This window comes from Cinclus cinclus, chromosome 1 (genome assembly GCF_963662255.1).
Source record: "Cinclus cinclus chromosome 1, bCinCin1.1, whole genome shotgun sequence".
In the NCBI taxonomy this organism is placed as follows: domain Eukaryota; kingdom Metazoa; phylum Chordata; class Aves; order Passeriformes; family Cinclidae; genus Cinclus; species Cinclus cinclus.
Window position 1 is genome coordinate 4,788,198 of NC_085046.1, and position 27,921 is coordinate 4,816,118.

The 27,921-nt window shown below is 39.0% G+C and overlaps 1 protein-coding gene across 5 annotated transcripts; it reads right to left on the bottom strand.

Annotated features, from left to right (window-relative positions):
- Positions 1 to 147: 147 nt before the first annotated feature.
- Positions 148 to 26,587, bottom strand: WDR48 (WD repeat domain 48). Of its 5 annotated transcripts, none has more exons than XM_062506064.1 (19): positions 26,524 to 26,587; positions 17,944 to 18,084; positions 17,544 to 17,622; positions 17,166 to 17,230; positions 16,921 to 17,050; positions 13,303 to 13,391; positions 12,326 to 12,427; positions 11,771 to 11,995; positions 10,631 to 10,705; positions 10,177 to 10,279; positions 9,784 to 9,881; positions 8,127 to 8,234; positions 7,566 to 7,662; positions 6,963 to 7,058; positions 4,790 to 4,895; positions 3,332 to 3,419; positions 2,695 to 2,771; positions 1,774 to 1,966; positions 148 to 1,161 (listed from the first exon to the last, which is right to left on the bottom strand). In XM_062506064.1, the coding sequence occupies exons 1-19, from the start codon at positions 26,569 to 26,571 to the stop codon at positions 1,066 to 1,068; spliced, it is 2,016 nt and encodes a 671-aa protein (XP_062362048.1). In that variant the 5' UTR covers positions 26,572 to 26,587; the 3' UTR covers positions 148 to 1,065. The 5 variants fall into 5 exon arrangements, with proteins under 5 accessions (XP_062362048.1, XP_062362039.1, XP_062362031.1 ...); XM_062506055.1 differs by having other exon boundaries at positions 17,166 to 17,248; XM_062506047.1 differs by lacking the exon at positions 26,524 to 26,587 and adding an exon at positions 24,301 to 25,850 and having other exon boundaries at positions 17,166 to 17,248.
- Positions 26,588 to 27,921: the final 1,334 nt, after the last annotated feature.

The window sequence follows — 27,921 nt, forward strand, 5'->3', positions numbered from 1 at the left end:
TGAAAGGCCCTTACCCTCCCTCCCCCCAATAAGTTAAACCTCTACAAAAGATTACCATGAGCCTATGACAGTCACAGATTTTTAGAAATAGCAGTGAAAACAAGATCCGCATAAATCTCTAACAAAAGGACAATTGCATATAAAACCTCAGAAAAGAAGAATCAGTATTTTTATCTCATGAATATGAAATCTGCTGAGAAGTTTCTAAAGTTTAACATTAAACATATGAAGTTATAATCAGAATGGTTTGAAGTTTTAACAAAATGTCACACACTTTTGGAGCACAGTTACCAAAAATCAGACTGGTGTGTCTTTAGAACACCTAGGACACAGTGCAGGAAGTAGTTATATATATTTAGAAAAAAAAAAAAATCTCTAAGTTGCTGCAAAGCACGTTCACTCTATTATGATGCACAGCATCACTGGACTCACTGCTCTGATATTTTTCTAGTGTTCTTATCTTGCATGTCAACAGCTCTCTAAAGCAATTAAAACTATTTTCATGTTAACCCTTGGTTTGCAATTAAATGGGCCCATTCATTCAAGTATGGAATATCTATTTTCTGGTGTTTTCTTTTCCAAATTTTTTCTAGTGGCAGAAATGCTTAAGTAACCTGTGAGAAATCACTGCTGGAACTTTATGAATGGAATGTACTAAAAATACCTCGTGTGCAGTTCTTAATTACATTGTGACTAATACAGCCAAACCAGTTTGATGAGGGGATTACGTTCTGGGAAAAAACCAAAAGCAAAAAGGAGGAAGCAAAAGTCTGCACTGGGTTATCATCCACTCTCTGTACACCTCACACAACACGAACCACTCAGGGACCTCCCATCTCATTGACTGAGACTAGGACAGACTTTAGTTTAAGTCATATAGATTTTTTTTTTCTCCTCTATATTACAGGTCTATTAGTCACTTCAATTAAATGTTGACTTCCCATCCATACTGAGGCATTAAAAGTCTCATCTACCTTAGGGGTTCAGTGGGCTGCTCTAGAACTACTTTTGGAACCAGCACAGCAAGGTCAAGTAGCTCATGACCGCTCTGGGTGCGCGCTGCCCTCACGTTGATTTCTGGCGGTAGTGAAGCGTCAGGTCCCCACCACTCTTCCAGATGAAATGCTTTACAGTTCGAAGGTCCATGTTGGGGTCCAAAACCTACACAGAAAAAAAAAAAACAAGTCAGCTTTTAACCCACTAGTCTGCTAGGCTGACAGAAATTTAAAAATGAAAACAAACCCAAACACTCCAGTTCACCCACAGGATTGTGAAAACTGATACCAAAATGAGTCATGCAAAGGCTCGGATTTTTCAATTTGCAACTGAGCCCGTTGCATTAATGAAAGATTTTAGCAAAGAAATATGTAAACTTCAGATTACAACCACCTCCTCAGTACCTAATCTCCATTAAACTTATCAGGCAATTAGTGGTTTTAGACCAATTTTCAAAACTGCCAAAAAAGCAGAATTCAAAACATTCCAGAAATGCTAAAAATACAACTCTATGGAATAGCATTAAACCCATTTGTTGACTCTATGAGTAAGTAACCCTGTAAGGGCCCTATGTCAGACCAAACTGAACAGGTTTATTATGAAAATATTCTGCCTATCCGCAACTGTCAGAAACTTGAGTCAGCACTAAGTTAACATTATGTCAAAACATTTACTTAGTTGTAAAGGTAACAGATATGTATAGTATATTTCAAGCTCAGAACTCAAATTCACAACCAATTCACTGCTAGAGCTTGGTTCTGATCACAAGGAACTTACCTGGTCCTGGCACAGAAGTTCAATCTTCTCCTCTGCTAGTACAGCAATGTCCTCCTCCTTTTCTTGTTCCCCTGCTTTCTCATTATTGGAGGAGCTCGTTGTCTGAGACTCATTATCCAAGTTAATGATTTTCTCATACACGTGTTCCATCACTTTTCTCACCTGAAGCATGTCACTGGCTGACAGCCGGTCTCTGCAGGAGTTAGAGAAGTTTGTCAGGAAGAAACTTGAGAAACAAACTATTTTTCATTTTCACACCACCTTCTTTAGCTGTAGTAAACTACACAGAGATCATCTTTACATTGTCTAGGAGTAAATTATCAGGATCATGCAGAAAACCATGATTGTAACAGCAATTTATCCAAAGAGTCACCCAGCAAAAAACTCAAAAGTGGTTGAGATATTCAAAAGACCAGATAAAAATCTGCATTGCTTTCTAACCAACCCAGCTCCCAGCAATAGCTCACATGACTGGCAAACTAGTTTGCATTCCCCACTGGCAGTTTTTGCTCTTTTTCCTTTCAAAAAGCAATTATTCATGTCTGTTAGCAACAGGAAACAAAGTTGTGGTTCTGAACAGAGTAAAAATCTATAAACTCATGTGTTTTCTGATTAAATACCATAAAAGACAAAGTCCCATTTCAGTAGTTAGTTCTTAGACATTTCTTAGCATAAACTTGAACAACTGTCTGTTGAACCCAAATCCACAGCTCTTTTAAATATTCTGAAATAACTCAATGCTTTAGACCAATGCTGCTAAATGACTAAGAACTCCTGCAAATTCATCAAGCACAAAACAATTCTCTGGGAAATCCATGAAGTGGTTTGGGTGGGAATTTTTTTGTTTATTTTATTGAGCTTGAATGTTTTTTTTCAGCAATTTGGATACTCAAAGTTTATAGTCATATTTGCATTACTTACTTTTTTAGAGTTTTTGCCCCTGATGATGAATGAGGTTGGAGGTAGAAGGGAATCTTATTGAACTTGGGCATATTTTTCTAGAAGGAAACAAGTTTCAGAAGTGTTAATTTAGGATGAACCATTATCAGCTCCTATTTGCAGCAGTTGCTATGTGAAATATATTCAGCTCCTAATTATCAAAACTCATGAGAGATTTCTAATCAACATCCCCACCACAGCCAATTTCCAAATTACTCATACTCCTGAGACACTTCAATTTAGATGATGTAGATCATCTAGCTTGTGAATATAATTTATCATTTATTTCAAAGGCAATTAGATAGTGTCAAAAGACAGCAGCAATATGAAGTGTATTCTCTGTTCCTGAGTTCTTCACTTGAAAAGGATACCAATTACACAAAGGACTTTGAATTCTTTACCTAAGACAGCCTGTCAAAAGAACTTGAGCACAAGTACTTTAACTGGACACATCAAAAAATGATGCATCTTAAAGGGTCTTGATTACAGACTTGGAGACCACTCATTTTAAAAACAAACACAGCAAAAATGTGAAACATCATTTCAGATCCTGCAGAGTTAATTGCAGTACAGCTTGAAAAAAACTAAGAAAACCCAAACTTATGCACCCAGCACTTACATCCACAGTGATGTCAATTACCCATTGTGGCACAGTTTCATTAAGAAGCATGGATTCAGTTTCACCTCCTGAATCCCGACATAACAACCTGAGACACACAGAAAGAACCTTTATTGTAACAACGATTACTGTCATTTGCAAAATGCTATAAATAAAGCTTTCAGGAGAGGTTCTGCCCTCTTAATGGGCAGGGAGTCTGAACTCTGTTAGGATCACGAACTTACTGGGGAAGAGATTACTTATTTGCTGTAAAGACCAGAAGGAGCTGTAGGAAGACAGATCCCAGAGCAGAAACAGGGAGTAGGACCTCAGGAGACTATGGCTATGACACAGAAAATGTATTAAAGTACTTTGCTCTGGATTGTGTTATGGTTGTGTGTTGAAATAAGGAACTGTCAGGAGAAGGGGAAAGGCACCTGGCATCAAGCAATACCCTCCTCCTTGGGGAAAATGAGCTTTTCATGTAAAGCATCTGCTAAACCCTCACTAAAAGGAAAGAATAAAACAAATTTCAGGATATGTGCACATGCAATGATGTAAAAAAAGCCACATTTCATTTTATAAATTGCAATGAGGTATTTTGTCAATGCTGTCAAGGATGTCAAGCCACCTTTTAGGTCACAAAAACGTGGCTTGCCAGCTCAGGAGCAGCTGCCTAAGAGGGAAGAGCCACCAGAACAGAATGCAGGCAAGTATTAAGCCCCAGGTACAACATAAATACATTGATACTGCAAAAGTCAGTTTTCCAAGCTGAAAATGGCTTCTCTGCTTTACTGACCAAAAGTTACATTATTTTGGGGCCTGTTCAGCCTGGGAAACAAAACCAACAAATCAAATCTACTCCACTCCTTATATTTAAAATCCACTATGTCAGTAAATATCGAACAATTCATGGTGTTTGCAAGCTCAGCACTTGTGTTGCAGCTCTACTAAACTGTCTTTGATGTATCACATATCACAGTTAGGTTTTTCAATGCAGAATGGGAAACAGAAGGGTAATTAGTACACACATTGCAACACAGAACATGTCTTCCTCCCCACCAGAGATCAGGACCTCCTACTGGATCAACTCATTTTGGGAGCAGAAGCCAACTCTCTAGTGAGCAGCAGCTCCTGAGTAATTAATGCTCAGAGACCAACAGACACACCAGAATCTAAAGCAGAACAATTTCATTCTAAAATACAGTTGAATTTGAGTTTGCAGAAAGAGGACATCCAAAAATATCTCACTAAGGAGTATACAGAACTCTTAGTGCTTTAAAACCTCACACCTTGCAGATGTTCAAGCTCTCATGCTCAGTTGGACAATCCCAAACCATCATCAGTTGCTTACTTTGTCTGTCAAGGGCACGTCTTAAATGTACAGAACAGATCCAAAGAGCATTTTTGATAACATTCCTGCCTGCACTAAGAAAGGGATTGTTCAGCCTCTGAATTTATATTTTCAAGTTTTTCTACCTGAACAAAGTGCGTCCTCCAGCCTCACCAAAAATAACTGGTGTATGTGGTGGCACTTGGAAGTATCCATTTCCTTTCTGGACTCTGTTCTCCTGCTCCCCATTCACTGTTGGAAAAAAACACATGTAAAACATCAGTGAGACTGCACTAGGTCTTAAAACTAGGTACACATTTCACCTACAGCAGAAACATTTTGTAAATTAATAAGATCATATGCTTCACAAAAAACAAGAAAATCCCCATTTCCAAGATACAGCAAGTATATAAAAAGAAACACTAGAGAGTAACAAGATCAATGCAGGTTTGTGCAAGGCCTATTTCAAAAGCCTGTGAAAAATGGAAAATAAAGCCCAGGAGTCAAAACCCAATAATGAGGCTTTTTTTTCCCCATTTATTTTGTCAAACTGAACAATACTAGTATTAGGAATCAACTAAAGAGACTGCTGAGACAAGACTGTTCTTCCCTCTAGAGTGACAATACAGAACTCTGAAGGGTTGCTTGCACTGCTCTTCTACCTGGATTTGCCAGATGTCAAAATAGTGTACTAGGAAAGCTCAGACTCACAGTGCCTTGAAGTTCCCATGTTAAAAATTCAATTTATTATAGCTAATTACAGCAGTATGGTCTTCAAAGATGAAGAACCTGATTCTCTTTCAAGTGGCTAGGACAAGATTAAAGAAAAATCAGCATTATTTATACACCTCTTGAACAGTGCAGCTTCTAATCAGTAGGTATCTTGAAACAATGTAGAATTTGGATGCCTGACTTGCACTTGGGAAAAATCATCTCCCTTACACTGTAGCACCTCATTATGGTATTTGAAGAGATGTTGAATTCAAGAAACACTAAGAAATTTAAATTGCATAGACTCATGAGATTGATGGTTCCTCAGCTTTCTAACCAGAGACACACATAGTCAAAGAAAGATCAGAAACTGTAACAAGCAAAGAAACTAAAAAAGAAAATCTATATTGGAAGGGATAAACATGATACTGAAGTTACAGCAAGTGAAAAATCCTAGAGTTTGAAAGATTTTTTTTTTCACTTCTCTGAACAACTGAGAGGAACAACACTGCATGTATTTTGTGTTTACTCAAATTTATCTCTCTACAAAAATGCCAGGTACACTTCACCTTCTAAAGTCACTGCTCAGTGCCAGTCTCCTAATTTCTTCTGGAAGGGCAATGAAAACTTACTCTGTTGTGAATACTCCAAACATTCCACTAATCCACAATTCTATACAGGAATAAGCAGTGTAGCATCAATAATCCAACACCACAAAAGCCTGTGAGTGACACTTCTCACACCTTGTCTGGCTCTAAGCTGTAAACTGCCAATGCACAGCAGTCTGAGAATCAGCAATGGGATCCACAAGAGGCTGCCAAGTGCTCTAACCCCCCATGGAGGCCAGTTTGGAAAGAAGAAAACAACTAATTCTTGGCAGAGTCTTGTCACAAATCAGCAAGATATGCTGAATGTACAGCTTTCTTAACTGCATCATCTATTTATAGAAAGTAATTTCTTAATCACCAAAGATGAAGCTTTTCAGTCAATCCTGACTTGGGTTGAATTGATTTCCAACTCAGGAGTTCCAGAGTCTCTTATTTTGTCAAATTCAGCCTCATCTTACATTTCACATGGCTGTGGCTTTCATCTAAGGCCTGATTAGACTTAGCATTATTACCTTAAACACCACTTAAAGGAGTTTTCCATAGACCTACTCCTACACTTAATGCATTTTTTCCAATAAAGCTTCTATTTTATTTTGTTCACAATACCTAGAAGAAAACTGGAATTACGCCAAGAGAATACTGGCTAATGTTGGATAACTGAATCATTGCTATTTACTGTCATTATCTAGTGACTCTTTTCCAAGTTAAGCCTCAGTTTGCCAGTAATTGTTTTTCATCAATATTTTTCATCATGTTTCTGTAACTTCAGAATCATTTATTCACCTACTTTTTTTACAGACAGACCAAAGATTTTGCTGATACTTTCAGAAGTACAACACACTTTCTGGTTTAAAGCAAATTTAGAAGTGCTAAAAACCATGAAGTCTATAATGCACAGAGAGATAGGTGCAAGACAACAAATGTATCTGTTTAATAAACAGCTATAAAAACAAACAGTGCACGGCCAAGTAATAAAAAAGGAAAGTATTAAAATACTAACCATGGTTTATCTCATTTTCTTCTTCATCCATTGGATTGATATGTGTTCTAGGCCAATACTCCAGAAGTGCTTGCAGCAGAAGCCCTCCAAGGTTTACTGCCAAGACACAGTGAGGAAGAACTTTAATCACACACACAAAAAAACCCATAAAAATGTCCATTTGATCCACAGCTGAAAATTCCCCTAGAATCTGAACAGTTCTGTGTTCCCAAAGCAAACTATTTATGGGCACAGAAATCTGCTTGTCACAATCTGAGAGCTGCATGTTACAATCTTTCAGGAAAAGCTGATTTTAGAATCCCTGCTGTTGGATCACTCACATGCTTTAACACTCTACATTATGTTACAATTACTTTTTCCCTTTTGCATCTTGAAGGTTTAAGACAAAATTAAATGTAAACCCTGAACATGACTGTTTCAGAAAAAAAAAAAAAAAAATAATTTCTTTGAAGAATGTGCTACAGAATCTACTATGAAGAGAGTAAGCTTCAAAATCCAATCAGATACTGACATATATGGCACTGGAATACAACAAAACATATATACTGGAATTTATCCTGATTTCTTTGTTAAAATAAACCATTCATATTAGTTAAAACTTACATTTTGGATCAGAACCATCGGGACTGCTAAATCCAGCATCTTTTGCTGAAACCCAGGCTGCAAAGCAGTCACTTTCATCCAAAGTAATTGTCAACATCTGTTGGCAGAAGACCACAAGGAATGTAATAGTTGTTTGGGATTAAATAAGCCTATAAATTTCTAACTTTTCTCCTACTTAGCTGGGAATACAAACCAAAGAATTTCTGAAAGCATGACAGCACACTTTGTTTACAAAACTGTATTAATACAATATTTATTAATAGTTTTATTAATATTGTATCAACGTAAATATATTTATATTACAATAACCAATACATTTGTTTTCCAGATGTATTAATGCATAATTGGCATTAGTGGACTATACCACAAGCAAAAATCTAATAAAAAAATCAGTTATTCAGATTAAGAGGTGAAATTTGCTGTTTTACTTGAAAATAAATTTAATCCATCAGATAAGCAATGTTCTTCTAAAGCTAACAAACTAAAATCTCTTTTGAAAAAACAATATATGAAAAAAAGTGAAATATGACATTAAAACAAGGTTTAGGAGCTGTGTCTCACCCCAGTTTTTAAGTCCACTGAGAACCAGTTTGGCACATAAACCATTTTAAATCTCTTCTTAATTTCTTCTTCAAAATCCACTTTCCCAAGGTCTTCAACTTTACATGCCTGTTCACCAAAAGACATGCACAAGTACTGAGTCATATCAACACCTCAAGTCTTTTCTTTCATTTTCATATATACTTGGAATGATTGTGACCTATGATCTCTCCCTGAGCACTGCAGTTCAAAAAACATACAACTTACAAGTTAAATCCTTTTTAAAAAGTCAAACAATAACGTATATGGTAAGTAATTTTTATTCTTCATTTCTCTCCAAGGTAGTGGCATGAAGCCAGTAGAGAGCTGTGGAAATATTACTTCAGATTCTTAGAAAATATTTTCCCTACACTGAGTAGATGCTGTCTTCTAATCACCTCTGTCATTTTTCTCCCCATCAGTACCAATATTTCAGTACTCCATCAAATACCAGTGTTTCCTGCACATCAAGCAACAATTTCATCTTAACTACTGCAATGGGAACAGCAACGAGTGAATTTCTGTGCAGATGCTTTATTTCTGTTTTTTTTTTCCCATACTTTTACTTTAAAAGTCCTTTAAGTAATTCTGTTAAAACCCAAATTATTATAATCCACTTGCAGAATCACCCTGAAATACTTGTTTTAGGCAAACACTAAAGGCTGCAACCTTGGAATTTATTCCCTCAAAATCCAGGCAAGGTTACAGGAAGCGAAGCCTGAAGGGTGCAGCTACAGGTAGGAAAAACTCCCTCTCTTCTTCCAGCATCCTCAATAAAGTCTCAGCTTTTGAGTGCAGGGAACAACACTCTAACCTGGCAAATAATCTCATCTCTACAGTGAATATGTATTTAAACATCTATCAAGTGACACTTCTCACAGCCTTATTAAGAAAAAAAACCCTGAATGAAAGTAAAAATTAACAGCAGCATTTTACTTTGGTCCCGAGATCTAACTCTACATACTTAAATACATACTGAAATAAAGAAAACTTTGCCAAATATAATCTAGGTAATTTTTAGTATAGGTCTAACTTAATTTCTTTTTCACTTAAGTCAACAACTCAGTTTGGACGAGCATGCTTTACCTCATTACTGATCTTGGCTGCTGCACTGCATAGTTCAAGAAGAAAATATTTAGGATTTAAACAGGCTTTTGTCAGAGAAGAAATTGCTGACCATCTCACTGATGTGGGATTTGAGTCCTTTCTCTCTGCACTCTTTCCCCTCTCCTCTGACCACTGGGTCAAGCAACAAAGAAATATTACACCAAGTCTCCTCAGGCAACACAAGGCAGGAGCCAGGCTTCCTTTTCATTTTCCTGCCATTCCTGCCTTCCTGACTTAAACACAAGCCCTCCTTGAAACAAACCCCCTCAAAGCAGACATTACTATTTCCTGGAAAAAATTCAAGGGTCTGAATTTCAGGTGAACGCAGATGTCAGCCTCACCTCAGGGAAAGCTACAAAAAAAAGCTCAGAAATGCCCCCTCCTTTTTCAAAAGGCAAACTTTGCATGATATACTGAGACAGAAAGATGACTGACTTTCTACCACAGAAATCTCAAACACTAAATGTGTATATATTAGAAAGTGGCACAAAATAATCATCCAACAGTAGAAAATCCAAACTTACATCCTTACCTTCAAGACATCCCAGTATGCCACATTATTATTTGTGTCTTTGGTTAATATGTGCCTCTTGTCATTAAGTATGTGGCACTGAATAATACTAGCACCCCCTGGCAAACAAACAAGAATTAAGGTTACTACTGTCATTATTTATTTTTCCAGTATCACATTAAAGTAAATAGCATAACATGACATATGCTGTTCTTCAGTTTCACTTTTTAGTGTAAACCTTGGATGTCAGCAAGGTTCAAACATGATTTTAACTAACCAACACTGGATAGACAATAACCACATTGTTCTGATTGAAATTATAGTACCAATTTTTTTAAAAACCGAGTCAATCTTAAAGCTCTATCACTTGTGCTGAATAGATTTTAAAAGGTCCTCTGCAAAACAGCTGTTTACCTTTTATAACTTGGTCAGGCTGTGTACACAGGGGTGGTATGGGATTGGTACAATCATTATCATAATCTCCTGATGCTCTAAAATTATGGATTCCCTTCAAAGTCTAAAGAAAGAAAAAAAGAAAATAATGACACATTCATAATCATCTATAAGCTCTGCTTTTATCTGTGAGTAACAACTGCCAGTTCATGCTGCTATTTAGATGCTAACTAACCAGTTCCAAGAAATATTATTTCTAAAAGCATCGTAAGTATAGAGCAAAGAAAGTAATTCATAGCTTCATACCTTTTGAGCAATTTCAGTATTAGTGTTTTATGATTTATTTTAAAGGAATCTTACAGATTACAGCACATACCAGTCAAATTGCAAGCAACAGCCCAACAATTCCCAAATCAAGACTGCAAATCCCATGACTACTCAATTGTATTCACAGACTGCACAATTTATCACTTACCCATTTATTCACAGAGGATTTAGTTGTTGCAACCCAAAGCGCTGGAGGAGGATCAGCTGATCTATCCAGTTCCATCTAAATAATGAAACAAACTTTCAGTCATGCTTAACTTAGTTTCCCTTTGAAAATTAGTATTGTCTTGTGTAGACCCACTCCTATAATTGAAATTATCTCAGAAGCAGCACTACTTTTGGTTTTGAAATTCCATACTAATGAAAAAGCAGAGTTTTAAACATTTGGCTCTGACATTACATTTCTCAGACTAATGAATCACTGTAGCCAAGATTAGAGGCTGCTTCTGAGCTCTGTCCAGCTGACCAGCACATTCATTTTCCATTTTGAACTGAAATTTCTCACATTCTGACTTTTCCAGAATTTAATTAACATATCCAGGATTTTATCTTAACACACTAAGCTAGAGTTCACTCCCAAGGAAAGCCTCATACACCTGCAGGTTCCAAGGTCATGTCACTAAAGTTAGAGACAGCAAAAAAATTCAAAAAACAATCTCTTTGAAAGATTCAGACTTGCGCATTCAACCATCATGTTTAGGTATTCAAAAAAAGCCACAAACAACTTGACTCCTGGTTCCCATGAGTATGTAACAGATTCTAAGACAGTCCTGGGCACATATGCTGCTGCTAAGAAAAACCCACTTTTGTACAAAACCTTGGCAATGCCAGCTCAGTTTCTTACAACTGCACTAGAGCCTGATAAGCCCAACTTCTCGGGTGTGAAGCATATTCAATTTCAGTAATATTCAAATTTGCATTTTTTCAGTTGCTGCCAGGCATCCATCTTCCTCAGGCAATTAAACTTTAGATGTAATTTAGGAGACAGAGCCAATCTGCCAAAGATATGGTATAGCAAACTCTTGTTAGCCAACGGGGATTCTTTAATCAATTTATACCCCAAGCCACTGTTTCATGAGAAGACACGCAATTACCCTTTTATACTGTGAGGGTGACAGAACACTGGTACAGGTTGTGAATTCTCTATTCTCAGAGACACTCAAAACCCATCTTGATGTGGTTCCAGGCTCCAGTGCTCTTGGGCAGGGGTGAGAAGTGGACCAGATGATCTTCAGACACCACTTCTAAGCTCAGACTTCCTACAATTCCCTGAATTAAACACCATTACCTTAAGAACTGGTGCCTTTTCTTCACAGATCAGCACCCGGATATCAGGATTTCGTAAATCTGTACAATAAATCTTCCTGTCTCTTCCTCCTGAATAAACATGAGTGAAGGCTTCATTGACCTGCAGAGCCCAAACACCTTCATCATGGACTCTGTACGTGGCTATGCACCTCTGCTGCCCAAGGGACCACAGGCGGATTGTCCCATCAGAGCTGCCTGAAAGACACTGAGCAACAACCAGCACACTTCAATCAAACAGCTATTTAAGGATTTCAAAGTATTTTCCCCCATAAAAATGGATAATTCGTATAGTTGTATTTTTTCCACTAAAAAGGTGTTGAAAAGGTAACAAGTCTAGTCAGGATTTCCAGCATTTTATGTAAATGACCACTCCACACCTGGATGAGAATGTAGTAAAAACAACTTTCACCCATCAGCCTCCCCCTCCTTAACCACTAAATATCTGTAATCTATGATGTTAAATAATTACATTGAAATGGACAAATTACATTTCTGCTTTTTGTAAAATTCCTTTGTCTCAGGTTAAAGCACATACCTGGGTGCCATCTCTGTTCAACAACAAAGCTTTGACGTTGTCTGTGTGTCCTTTGAGTTTCATTAGTTTTGCACAAGTCCTTGGATCCCACACCCTTAGAACCTATGGAAACAGACATTGGATAAATGACATGAACACCGTTCTTCCCACCAACGTGTTACCACCTCTGCAGAAATTAAGCCTTTCCAAATAAATCAAGCCTTATTCAGAACATGTGGACATCCATCACTGAAAACATATGTTAGAACAAGGCAGATATAGCTTATCTTATGCAGCTCTAATAATCAGATGTGACTTTAATTTAATTTGTTCTGGCTTCTTCTGTCTTAAAGAAATTAAAGAATTGAAGTGACTGGAAACAGGACAGTGTTATGGGGGCAAAAAATGTGCTTCTGAGAATCCTCTGAGATGCTTCACTGGTGTGTCCTATCTTCATTTTTATACTGTCTTGGAAATAAAATTCTCTCAAGGTCAGATTAAGTAAAAAAAACGAAAAACCACCCAAACAAAAAACAAACCACAACTCAGACTTAAGCCTGTTTCACCTTCCTTTACAACAAAGAGCAAGGGCTGTCTCTTGGGAACACTTGAGCTTCATTAGCTCACTTCATTTCCCACCTCCTGCAGGGATCTTGCAAAGTGCTGGCACCTTCTCTACCTGCAGCAATTGCTTGATAATCATCTGAATCATGTGCCCTCAAAATCAGAGCTCTTGTGGGGAAATGTAATGATCTCTGACAAAGAGGGTTACACAAGATGATCTGATTGTCTCCCCTATGTATTAAAGCTCTATGGATACATCACATCTTCAGACAGAGGCAGGATTTGTATCCTACACTTGCACTCCCACTTAAGTGTCTGCCCTCACTGTTGAAAACACAAAAGCTGCTACAGACATGACATTGAAAAGGAATAAAACTGTCTCTTTGTGCTGCAATTGAACTGAAGTGAAATGAACCTTACCAAATTTTGCTTACCTTTTCAGTGGACCCTGATACAATAACTGTTCCCATTTGATTCATTGCAAGGCTGTAGATTGAGTCTTTGTTCCCACTCAGGGAAGAAGCTATTTCAAAATAAAATTCACATTTTCAATTTTATTGCTGTTATTTGAAAAACGTACTTATTCACTCAAAACTGTTATTTTAATACTTTCTGAGTAATGAAAATAGTGCCACTCTGCCCCATTATAGAGTCACTTTAAGAAAGACTAGAGTCAGCATAGTGCTGGGAAAACCCCATTCCAATTCTTAATCAACTACTGCATAAAAACAAAGTAACCCCTCAGATTCATACTCATTACAATCTGGGTGACCTTTTGGCACAACAGCTCTGTGCCATCAAGCTACTCTTGCTCATCTACATTATTGGATTATGACACTTACTTGTGATCTTGTAACACACAGCATTTGGATTTAAGTGCAGAGATTATTTTTTCCAAGCTAAGCAACACAAAAATTCTAAATTTTGTATTGAATGATCTTCTTCTAGTCCAGCAGAAATGCAGAGAAGTTACACTGCAGCACTGAAATGTGTTATTTGAGCAGAGATGCTACCTCTGCATTTGTGAAAACCATATGGTAGCTCCTTAGCATCACACCTACCATCAGAGCTGAGGAATTCTGTACCAACCAGCCTAACCCACTTCTGGAGATTAAAGTACCAGTCCCTCAACTCAGGAAAGCATAGACACAGCAATTGAAAATCATCTATTTAGAGAGCACAGTCAGGCATTTCATCAAACCTCAAATCTATACCATCAGTACACCAAGAGGGCTGAGAATAGCAACAAACTACATGGCCAGTAAAAACATGAAACTTCACACAAGGATTTATTTATATGATGGAGCTAAGTTTCCAACACAGGATTTGTAACCTAACATCATAATGTAATATGACATTTTGTCACAGTGGAGAAACCTGTGGCAGGGAAGGTTTAGGCTGGAAATCATTAAGTTCTTCCCCCGAGGGTGGTAGGACACTGCCCAGGCTCCCCGGGGAATGGTCACAGCCCCAAGGCTGCCAGAAGCCCAGGAGAACTTGGACAATGCTCTCAGGCACAGGGTGAGATTTCTGAGGTTGTCCCATGCAGAGCCAGAAACTGGACTTGATCTCTGAGGATCTCTTACAGTTCAGGATATTCTACGATACTACAAAGAATTATGCAGCTTTATTTCAGAGTCCTCTTAGCCACTGGTTATAGCATTCAGATGTAAATTGTCAAATGAAATCTATTATTTGGAGCTAAAATAAAGTGAGAGTTATCCACTGTCCCCAGAGAATAGCTAAAAGCAAAACACAGAACTGAAAACTCTTGAAGGTTAGCACACTTTGTTCAACAATCATAACAATTTAGGAAAGGACAATAAACAGAGTTATCAAAAGATGGACAGCAGGAATAGGAGAATCTTAAGTGTACAGAAGCAGAATTTATGCCAGAACAAAAGCAAAGCTCAACTCCACTGTCTTCTGGAAGGGACTGTCGCTTAACTTGAATTATAGCTCTGTCTGAGATAATCTTTAAAATTAGGCTGCTTCTTATTGCTGGTTTCTGCACACTACTTCCAGGTAATCAGATAGAAAACTAATGCACAAAAACAATTTTCATTTGTGCTCTGAGAAAATCCATACTGCTTGAAAGGACTCAGGAAAACAGGTTCTGTGAGGATACATACTGTATTCTTTCCAACAGAAGGAGTTACTGGGAGCACTAAAATGAAAGAAAAAACTCCTCTGCTTCCTCTTCCTCCCCCTTATGACATATTTGTGCTCCCACTCCAGAAATGCAAATTTCTTCCTGTAACCTTAGAGGTAATGTCTCCACTTCCATTTGATCTTGGGTTCCAAACAAGCACCAGCTCCTCAGTATTCCCCATCTCCCATTTCTGATTCATTTGAATCATTGAGGTTTTGTATCACTGTTACAGTGTAAAAGAAACGTTTTTATGTTTCTTCCTTATCCTGCAATTGAGTTTTCCCGTGAGCTCACAAATAAAGTCTTCCTTCAGAAACTCTTTGTTCAAGTAGAAGACAGCAAAACCTACAGTTATCAGCAAGGCTTGGCTATAAAATAATTTTACTTTCAGTTAAAAAAATGAAGAACTAGAAGGATTTCATATTTCTGGGAAATATAAAGTAAATCTCTTTAGTCATGTGCCATTCCAGTAGCATTCTACATTGCAATGCAGCTCTCCAAAGCCATGCCTATTCCAAAGGCTACTCAGACATGTCAGCACAAAGCTATACCTGAATTAAAGAGTTCTTTAGACAACAAATGCAAAACTGACTGTTTTGCCCAGCAGATGGACCTCTGGTTTTAGAAGCTACCAAATCTATACAATTAAACACACCTTTTGAAATCAGCCCAGTACAGTAAATATAAACCCCCACATCAACAGAACTACATGCATGCCTCTTACCTACAGAATTACATATTCCTGAAATATCTTAGCAATATGTCGTGTCAATTCCAAATTTTAATTTTGCAGGTTTTCCTTGAGTCATTTCTAACCTATGACTGAGAAAGCAACTAGGCCTATTTAGAAAATTAACATGTGGCAATGTGCAGGATAACTCTGTTCTTTCCCAATGATCACCTGAGACTGCTATTGTTTAAATATCCATCAAACTAACAAAAAAATTAAAAGATCAATCACTGGAAACACAACTTTTCCAACCTACCTAACAAGCAGCAAAGTACACTGTGGTCGCACTAGACTCTCTTTCTCAAAAAAATCAACTGTAAAATAGCCAATACAAACCAGGATACCATGACCCAGATCTATGTTATTCACTTAAATCCAACTGAACCTAAACACTGGCGTGACACTTCCCAGAAGTGCAACTTAACCAGCTCTACCATAACCATTCTAAAAAAGGCAGTGTTGGAATTCCTGGAAAAAGGAAAGATCTCACAGTTTATATAACACCTTTCTGGGAGAGAGAAGCAGCACAGGTGACTTCCTAAAAGATGATGGTGACACTGAGAATTAACCCTGAGGAGTAGAATCTACAGTTTCCCCTTGCCTTCCAACCTCTGGTGAGTTAGATCTCACCAGCATGATATCCTTATATGCAATCAATGCTTTGTGTTACTTTGTGTCTTTTTTAGTCTAGCTTATCTAGTAACCCTTCTTCTGACATATTTGACAAATGTATCAAGTCCTGCTTTAGGAGCTGTATTGTCTGTTTTTTCAGCATCTATACAAAAAAACTACCAACCACAAATTATAAAACACAGTAAATGCAGGAACAAAAAAGCAAAGAGAACATTTTTATAAAAGGTTGATTGAGAGGTTAAAAGCTTCAAATTAAAGCTCTATTAAGTTTCAGAGAAACCAACATGCTACAGTTCAGGAGAAACACTTGAAAGTGACTTGTCCTCTATTCTAAATGCCATGACTGTTGGCTGCTCTGGATTTCTAGCTATTACATAACACAACAAATGGACTGAATGCATACAAACCCCACTTTCAAATTTTTTGCCCATTTTTTATGTATAGATAGAAAAAGGCATCCATAGTTTCAAACTGACCTCACAGATTATGCTACTCAATAAAATGCATTGCATTTTCCTCCCCTCCTCAGGTACCTACTTGTGACAGTATTATTTGAGGCAGTCAGTGCTGTGAGAGTATTTACATCCCAGAGGAATATCTGTCTGTCCAGCCCAGCAGATGCTACCAGCTCCTTATCTTTTGCATATGCTAAGGCTTTCACATAGTCCTACAATAAAATAAATGTAATAATATGAATCAATGTTATCCTTTTGAAGTCTGCATCTTAATAATTGTACGAATGGCAGTGATCACACACAGTATTTACAGATAATATTTTTCACCTTATGCGTCCTTAGTGTTGACATGCAAAATCCCTTATGTGCATTCCACACTTTAACAGTAGTATCTGAAGAAGCAGATATCACTAAATTGGAAAGAATAAAGACTAAATTTTAATGGCTTATATATTACTTCAGATCATATTTGTACTACTTTAATTTGTTTTTCAAAAGAGATTAAAACAATCATTTATATACACATTTCAATTTTCATTTCATTTCAATTTTCAAAACAGCTGCTTACACTATTTATCAAAATTACAATATACATCACAAATTAATTTTACATGCTAAGAAAAGATGGAACATAATTAAAGCACCAGATAATCTATTTGTATATAGTTTCTGAATACTGCAGTTCTGAAAATTTTAAGTACTTACACGTTTTGCCATTGCAGCAGAGCACAATGTCATTTACCCAATCTGTGTGATGTTCCATAGATGCTATGTAAGGGTCTTGCTGCAAATTAAGAAAAAATAAGTCCATCACTAATGAAGAAGAGTGTGACTATCACATCCTGTTGTGGTATCTTCTTCAGTCTGCATATGGATCCAAAGTTTCCTAAAGCAGAGTTGTTTGAAATCACTCTTCCAGAGCCTTTTTGTGAGAACTACACAGTTATGTAAGATACCACAGCATGAGCAATATCAAAAGTACTCTGTGATCACAATAATTGGCAGCTGTTAGCAAACAGCATCAGGTATAGCCCTGTAGGCAGTTTACCAGCAGGATAACTTGGAAGAAAGTAGGTTTAGAGCCAGGAAGGCTCTGCTGACTGACCTTGTGCTGATTGACACTCCATATCCTTATGATGGAGTCCCGCCCTGCCGTGAAGAGTCTGTTTAATGCTGGGTCCAGCTGAAGTGCATTTACCCCGTTCCGGTTGTACTTCTCCACTTCATCTCTAATCACATAAGAAACCTAAAATACATTTGCACAAATCCAATTATGGCATTAAGATATTGACCTGGCCATAAAATCTGAACATCTAATTTCATCTTCGTAAGGTTCTTGAGTGGAAAACATGAAGAGTTTTACATGCACTCTCCATCAGTTTGAGAGTTACCACCATCACCAAAGTCATTTGCCCCCAGAAGTGGGGAAGAGTCAGAGAAGATTCAGCAGATTCAGATCTGGAGCCCAAAAGATTCTTTTAGTCATTACAACTTAAGCTTAGTTAGATCCAGAGAATGCTCATTTCAATTCCCTGCTGTGTGTGCATATTCTGGGTGATTTTAGACAATACAGTGAGTCTGAGTCTCTCTTCCCAAGTGGGTTCCACTTTCAGTTTCTATAGCTGCAATACCACTATTTCCCAGCCTCACAAAAGAGATGACATGGTCACCATGGCTCAGAAAGCACTGAAAGACTGCAGATACAAATTCAGTAGGTGTCTCTATTATTTTTAAACCATTTTTTAAAGAACTATGTACTTGCCAATATAATAACAAACTCAAACTCTTAGAGCTCTTTCAGACAGATTCTTCCATCAGTTTCGCTCCTTTCATGTTCGGTGTTAAACACTATTTCATGGATTTGTTCAGAAAAACTAAAAGGAAATTTCAGAAGACCCTGAAAGCCCACAGTATTCTCCATTATTAGTGTTCAGTAAATACAATTCTAAGACACTTGAGTTTCTTCAGAGCTACTGCACTCACTTTCCTGATCCCTGGGTTTACACACTACTCTGAGGAAAGCCCTCACGCTGAGGGGAAAGGAAGGGAAAATGCCAGCTATGCATCTTCCCAGATTCTATAAAATATAATCAGAACAAGGTAAAATTTCATGCTTGGTATAATCAAACCTGCTCAAAGCAGGAATCCTCTGGATACACATGTACCAGTGTTTTGAAAATGCTTATAAGGAGTAGTCTTGGGTTAGAGACATGAAAGCAATTTTTCACTCCAGTAACTGTGTTAAAGTAGTATAAAGAAAGTGTTTTCCAGATCAGATCTCTGACACAAAGTAAATCCAACAGATTAAGATGTTCAGTGGTCCTTATCACAGAAGAAGTATTTTACAGCAGCTCAGATTTTGTACATGAGAGCTGACAGGTCCATGTGGTGAACGTGGGAAATGCCTCCATCCAATTATCCCATCCTCAGGCAGCACAGCCAGAGCACTGATGCTTCCAGCAAACACATGTCCAGTGCTATTCTCTGTTTGACAAACAGCTGCAGCAGCTCTACAGACCAACTATGAAGGATAAAAATTAAGAACCTCCCGAATCCTTCTGCCTCAACACTCTCCATAACACAAGTCCTTCACTACACTTACAAATGCAGTGTACATAATACAGAAGTATATATGTACAATACATGTATATAATTGTATTATTTCCCAATGCTCTTAAAGACCTTCTGCCAGCCACTCTCAGCCCCTTTAGTACCATAGCTCTTCCTCCCAGTTTTAGACTGTGTCCTCATTTCCAGTACTTTCAGCTTCTCTCACCCATTCTAGACTCATCCATAACATTCTCACTATCCATGCTCAAGTTTCCACCTACACACAGCTCTAGAGATGCTGCTGAAAGAAGGCACCACCAACCACGCAGAAGTGTTATGTTACAATACTTCAAGCACTTGAGATATTATTTCCTTGTGAGATGCAGGGACCAAGATACACGTGCCACTCCTTACCTGGGCTGAATCATATCATGTCTGTATTGCTAAAAGACTCACACAGATTATGTGTTTAAAATAATATTCGAGTCAAACTCAAGGTTTAACTGGTATAAACACAAGGCAAAGGGATGTCCATCAAATTCAGGCTGCTGCTGCCAAACTCTTTGAATAAAGCCAATGAAAACACTCAGATAAAAATACTAAATAAGAGCAGCTAAGACACAAACTTAGAGGTCAATAGATCAAATTTAATATTATTTCATTAGAGAGAACAGTATTTTCCTGACACAGCATCAGGCTCAGGATCAGCAGGGCCCCTCACCGCTTGTTTTCCCAAATGCTAGAAGGATATTCTTTGAAAAATCCTCAATTTTCTGATTTGTTCCTCCCCTGTCAGTCACCTCCCATATTTGTTATATTTTCAGGTATAATTTAAGAGCTCTTCATTCCACTCATAAGTTAGATTGTCAAATTACGTTAGTCACCTAAGCATGGTAATGCTGATGCTTTTCATACACAATGATGGTACTCTTTTTAATTTAAAGAAGCTCAAGAAAAACACAGCCATAAATATTTAAAAGTAAAAAAAAAACAAAAAACTTATGGCTTATTTTAGTAAATAAGGTACTCTTCATAGGTGATTAAAACTTTCACAGGACTTTGGAAACTGAGTCATACTTCTACATCAGTCTTGATGAAATTCAAGTCAGCTCAACCAAATGCTGTTTTTTCCTCACACAAAGACATGATCAGAAGAGACTGACAACCATTCCTCACTACCACCAGCACTGAAATATTAAAAATTAATTTGCCCTCTGTTGCCTTTAATGACTTCCACATATTAATTTAGTCAAATATCTCTTGGCAAGTATTGTTTTTATTTTAAAAGAACTGGGATAAAGAGAGGAGTTACATTGTTTCAGTGTTATTGCTCCCTGGTAGATCTGACTTGTACCTCAGCAGAAGTTCAGCTGGAAACCCAACATCATCTTTCTTTCTCCCTGGGAGAAACTGGAGAAAATAACTCTGCTGTAACAACTGAATTAAAAAATATTAAAATCTTGTGTTCCTTTTTTTTTTGTGTAAATACGAGAGATCTTTGATGCAAAAAAAAAAGAGGCAAAACAAAGAAAAGAGCTTGATACAAAATTCCCCATCAGTGATAGCCACTGTGCATAGAATTTACCAGTTATTTTTGTCTCTCCTCAGACTTAGAATTTTACCAAATGTTATTTATTGTCCACAGAAGGAATAGCATACTTGTCCTGATAAAACTGTCTTAAAAAGTTGAAGGAGTAACAACAAAAAGGAAAAAAAAAAAAAAAACAAAACATCATTTTATTAGGAAATTATAACTTCCTTCATGTCATGGGGCGAAACCATGACAGATTTTTCAATCTTAAAAGTAATTCTAATCCATATTAAACATGGACTTTTTTTTTTTTTTTAAGATTTCTAATACTACAAGGACAAAGAAAGAAAATTAAAATGAGAGAAGATTATTCTGTGGTCAGCAAGTTGATGGGACACCACACCAACACTTCAAATGAACACTGCAATTCAAGCAGCTGGCTAAGGACAAGGCAAACCATTTGTCCTGAAAACAGTATGAACTGAGAAGAGCTACAGCCAAAAATGGACTGTCCAACTCATTTGGGAGACCTAATGATATGCAAGTAACTGTGAGTTGCTTACACTGAAAATACTTAATAAATCTCCTTGCTCATCCAAAATAAAAAATATTGAATGGTCCACTCTGGCTAACCAGTTATTGAGGCTGAAATAAATGTCTTGTATATTAACAGAACTAGAACAAGACACAACACATGGGGTTATTTTGAGTTCAGCCACATGAGACATTTGTTGCACACCACATGGAGCCCTTTGGAAAGGGAGGCAAAACACCAGAAGCATCCAGGCCTGTACTTAAATGCATTAATTCCATATTAACACAGAGGGAAAAATTAAAGGCTCCACAATGCATCAATAATAGCAACAGCAAGTTGACCAAAAGAGCTGAAACTTGTGTAAGAATGGTAGACACACAGCCAAGTCCACAAAAACAAAACATTCACTAATAAGAACAGAGGAAGATTGCTGATAAACCATATGTGGTTTTCCATTATGTTCTTATGGGGGGGAAGGTGAGAAAGTGCTTTTTTGTTTGGTTGGGTTTTTGAGTGTTACTTAGCATAGAACTAAGATATATTAATAGATTTAGTAAGTATACAAAACAAATACAAAAACAAAATATATTTTCAAGCCTATGTGTATACAAACATATCTAAACAACAAAAAAGCAGTAAAGTTCTGGTTGAGGAGAGACTGCTGTGATATAATTCCCCTCTGCTCCTGAAGCACACAGATCTTATCACTGAAGATAAAGGACTGGATTCTGCCTGGAAAGGGGCATGAAGACCCCCAAGAAGCAAGAGCTCCAAGGTCTCAGTGGCATTTGCCCCATGCAGGACAGGCTGGTGCACGTCCCTGTTGTGCCCTTTCCATCAGAGCACAGAGCCAGGGACAAATCAGATGAAAACTGGGATATAGATCACCATGGCTTTATTGCTACCATTGCCTGGGAGGGGCAGGGCTTGTGTGATGTGAAATATTTTACTAACAAACAAAGCTTTGACATCAGCACTGCTGCAGCTTTTATAAGCTCCCATCATGAGTAAGAATATTCCAGAGCAGCAGTGCACAAACATCCACTCATCATAAAGAGTTCATGGGATTCAGTATGCTAAATGGATCAGGATTAATCACTTCAGTGATTACCTAAGAGCTTCAGAGATAAAGCTACTGCCAGCAGACACATTTTTTCACACAAAGCCAAAATAATTTCTTGCAGGACTTACAGGGATAAGTGTATCAGCTGATAGGGGATCATGTTATCCTTGTTACATTACATGCATTATAATAGACTTTGTCTTCACAGATGGGTAAAATCTGCTTTTAAAACATCCCACTAAACTACGTGGAGGAAATAGTAACCAGCTGAGCTCTGAGGGCACTCATTCCTTGTTTCTAAGAGAGTAGTTAAAAATAATTTAAAAAGAAAAAAAGGTATTTCTCAAAATCCTGGGAGGATTCCGTGAGATTTGAATTGCACCAAGAATGAGATAAGCAGCAGTGAAGCACCAAGTTAAAAAAATCCAACATAGCTTTACTGTCTTGGCAGAGCATATGTATCCCTAAAAATATGGCTTTTAATTAAGGAGAATACTTGAATTTTTATCCAGGCTCCAGAACAGAAGTAATGGAAGGCATTAAGAAGCCAATTATATCCATTTACAATGGAATCAACATACTGGCTATTTGCTTGCTTAAGCATTATATATAAAATAAATATATTTGCAATTAGAATTTTTACATTTATTACACATAAAATATAAAAATAACAGATATCACATCTAGTAAGCTGCAGAATTAGTGCACAAATATGAGAAAAACAGTTCAAAAAGATCATGTTGGTTTGGGTTGGAAGGGACCTTAAAGATAATTTCATACCAACCACAGTCAAAGGCAGGAACACCTTCCACTAGACCAAGTTGTTCAAAACTTCGTGCACCCCGGCCTCAAACACTTCCAGGGATGGAGAATGAGATTTTCTTATTCTAGACAAGACTTAAAAGGTGCTTAAAATTCATACAATCATATTATAAGGATGATGATCCTTATATGGCACAATGTGTTGCCAACAGTTTTGAGTGTGGGGGTAAATTTATTCCAGACAGGAAGCAAGTTTGAGAAAGCAGTTACAATGCAACCCCTTCTGGGCAGCTCTGTAAAGGCACCTGCTGAGACCTAGATTCACCTTGACTTGACTGCCTGGATGACATCTGAAAGCTACAGCACACAGCCAAATCAGGCTCTGACACACCTCTGCTTCCCCTTCCCTGCCCAAATCAGGCTCTGACACACCTCTGCTTCCCCCTTCCCTGCCCAAATCAGGCTCTGACACACCTCTGCTTCCCCTTCCCTGCCCAAATCAGGCTCTGACACACCTCTGCTTCCCCCTTCCCTGCCCAAATCAGGCTCTGACACACCTCTGCTTCCCCCTTCCCTGCCCAAATCAGGCTCTGACACACCTCTGCTTCCCCCTTCCCTGCCCAAATCAGGCTCTGACACACCTCTGCTTCCCCTTCCCTGCCCAAATCAGGCTCTGACACACCTCTGCTTCCCCCTCCCTGCCCAAATCAGGCTCTGACACACCTCTGCTTCCCCCTTCCCTGCCCAAATCAGGCTCTGACACACCTCTGCTTCCTCCCTACCTTCCTAAGTCACTCACCCTCACTCCTGCAGCCTTCAGAAAGGCAGGGCTAACCTTCACAAACATCTGCCACTGGACACTTCAAATGCTTGACTCCCATTTAAAGAGTTAAACTTCTTTCCTATTTCTATGCAGGGAATTCATTTTGAGCCCTAAATCATCCACTCTGATTAAATCATTAGAAACTTCAATTATATGCAGAAGCACCCTAAAATGACTATTTTGGATGGCTTTACTTACCAGTAAAACAGGTGCATCCAAGCTAATAATAGTTCTGATTTCCATAAGCTTCAACCAGCTCTTCTGCCATGTAAAGAATCAAGTTCCTTCATGCATGAGAGGTGTCTTCTGTAAAAGTCTCTTCTTCCAGTCTCGTAAGTTTGGAACATATTTTTCCAACTCTGTCTGTCTCAAACTCTATATAGAAGCACCCTAAACGCTCAGTTATTGGGAATTAAAATCATGAGTGGTTTTATTTTTCATTCCCACTGATAGGTAAAACAGCCACTTAAAACTCCTTTACTTGAGCAAAGTCCTGCCACTAACCAAACAAGTTAAAAAATAAGAGTCAAGAAAAAATTCCAGCTTCTAGTCAAGCTTTAAAAGTGTTTATCATGGAATGGAAGCAACCTTATGGATGCTCTCATTCCACCCCCTGCAATGGGCAGATACATCTTCCACTATCCCAGGTTGCTCCAAGTCCTGTCTAACCTGGTCGTGAACACTTCCAGGGCTGGGAAGCTTCTCTGGAAAACACAACCAACTAAACACACAGTGCACTGCTGAGACAGATCAGTATCATATACATCAAGTGTCATTAGTACATGAGGTGAAATAATACCACACAACACAGTGAGAACAGACAAAACATCATAAACCAGCAAAAAACCACCTGTAAAAACAAGCTTTTGAGCTAAACAATGCTTGGAGAACAAAAGTAGCAGTAAGAAAAGGAAACAATGAGCTCTTTGATGCCTGCTGCTGCCAGGGAAATACTACTTCATAAATAGGAGTGCATCTAACAAACACCAAGTTATAATAAAATCGTCCTTCTTGGGGGTGTAACCTGCAAAAACTTGTTTATAGCACAGCCATTTTTAATATTTTAAAGCACATCCAGGTTTTTTTTTCAGTAAGTTAAGATAATTTTTTTATGTAGAATTGACAAAGTGCTTCCCTTAACCACAGAAAAATACTATATGCTCTAAAGAGTTGCCAATTTCTTCTGGGTGATAAATGCTGTATCCAAAAACCAAACCCACCTGTTTTGAAAGCTCCTAATGCTATTTAAAGCCTAATTAATATTTCACTTGCTCACACCGGAGAGGTACAGCTGAAACTGGCACTTGCCACTAGGCAGCTTTGCACATTGATAAAGCATTAAATCTCTTCCATAGCAAAAGCTGCAAAAACATCTAAAGGCAGTATCACAAACAAGAAGAAAAGTAGTGAGAACCATAAAACAAAACCATTTTTGTGACTTTTACTATTAAAGAGTCTTGACTTTTTATACACACTTTGGTAATTCCAGTCTCCACCAAGGCTACAACAATCTACTCGTAGCTACACATAAGGTCAAGCCTGAGGGTTTAATTCTTCAAGTGTGCTGGGAATGTCTACACCCACCTGACTGCCTGTGCCACAGGCTTCCTTCAACAAATGCTGCCTGGAGCTGGCAAGGAATACTTTGGAAAATTTGAGAAGAAAATATTCTGCTCCTTGCTCATGTGTACAAAGGGACAGTGTTTTGCAGAAACCAAGCAGAAACAGGATGCTAAGAGATCATAGAGCCATGGAATGGTTTGGGTTGGTCAGGACCTTGAAGATCACGCAGTTCCAACCCCTTGCCCTGGGCAGGGACAGCTTTCTCTAGGCCAGCTTGCACAGAATTGATTCATCCAACCCTGCCTTGAAAAATTCCAGGCATGGTGCATCCACAGCTTCACTAGGAAAACTATTTCAGTGTCTCACCACGCTCGCAGTAAAGAATTTCTTCCCAATACCTAATCTAAACCTACTCTGGCACCAGACACAGCCGAGACAGCCTCGGCAGCAATCTGCAGCTCTGTCTTTACTGAGAACTCACGTTACACCAAAGCAGGTCAGGGGGCACCGATCTCTCGGTCTCAACTTGCCACCCCCCGCGCTCTGCCGCTTTTATCTGAGCTGCTTCAGCTCTGCCTCCTGCGGGCTGCACAACACGACCCCGTTCGGCAGCGAGCAGCAGCTCATCCGCCGCGGTGCCTCAGGCGGCCGCTCGCCCCCGCCACGGCGGCCAGCGGAGGCGGGGGAGAGACCCTGGGGGCGTGCGGCGCTGCCTCCCCTCACCGCAGCGCTGTTGTGGGAGAGTGGAGCGACTGCGCTGCCATAGAAACCCTCAAAGCCTGACACCCTGCAGCCGCTGGCGTGGCCCGCGAGGCTCCGGGCTCCCCCCGAGCCGTGTCGGCCCCGCCGCGCCCTCACCTGCACTTTCCGCCGCCCCGCCGTGTTCTGCCGGTGATGCGCCGCCATCTTGCATGTTGACACTGTGGCGTCATGTCCGACCGGAAGTGCCGGCCCCTCGCCCTACCCGAGCGAGGCTTTTATACTTGAGCGATGGGTGGGCGTGGCCAAGGGGAGCTCGGCCAATGGGGGCGCGTCCCGCCTTCCCGCCCTGACGCGGTGCCCGCCATGTTGCCGCCTCATGAGGCGCCGCCTCAGCCCAGCCCCAGGGCGGGTCAGGCTTGTCCCCTTCCGCGTCCCTGCTGCTCTTGCTCTGACCCCGTCTTCTTCCCGGTGCTCCTGCTGTGTGTTCGTCCCGCTTTGCGTGGTCTTAAGTGGCGGCGAAAGGCCTAAGTTGAGATAAGAGAGGGCCCACTCGAATAAACAAAATCAGCGTTTTCACCTGTCGGTAGTAATCAGACAGGCTTTTATTAGTAGTTTTGTACTTCATTAATAATAGTCAGGGATTTCTCTGTGTGGGATATTCTTGTTGATTAAGAAGTAGGGCTGTTGCTTAGAGCATCGTGCTGGTAACTCCAGGGTCGTGGGTTTGATCCCCGTTTGGGGCATTCTCGGAGAATATTTTGTATCTCCTTCTGTATCTCCTTCACAACTTCATGCTGGAGTATGAAGCTGTGTGCAAGACTATTCTTTACTCCATTTGTTAGACTGATTACTTTGATGTAGATCAGGAAAGGTGCTAATAGTTAATCAGTAAAAAAAGACTACTATGAGAGATAAAATGTAAGGGGTTAGAGTTGAAAGGATACATTCAGGCATTCCTGTTCTTCAATGCTGGCTGCAAGGCTAAGTGGAAGATAAGGATATTTATTACTTCTGCTGATTTAAACTTTGCTTGTTTGATACAGATCACTTTCTCTAGCAGTGCAGAACGCAGTGTCCTCATCGCAGTTGCAGGTGGAGTGTGTGGTTGTGAAATGAGATCTGCCTTGGCCAAAGCCCTTCCTTAAATGCAGTTTTTACAGAATCATGGAATGGTTTGGGTTGGAAAAGACTTTAGAGCTCATCCAATGCCATCCCCTGCCATCCACTATCCCAGGTTGCTCCAAGCCCTGTCCAACCTTGGACACTTCCAGTGATCTGGGGCAGCCGCAGCATCTCTGGGCACCCTGTGCCAGGACCTCACCTCCCTCATGGTGAAGAATTTATTCCTAATAACTGAACCAGAATCCAGTATTTACTGGTTAGATTAAACAAATTTAAGACAAAGTTAATGCCACAATAGTAATTTCTCTTCTTTCATCCAGCATCAAGACTTGCAATTATAGAAACACCACTTCCAGAGAACCACTGCAAAAACTAGGCTTATTGTACATTGTTATGTGAATGTATTTTTGTGGCTTTTACAGCAGATTTTGG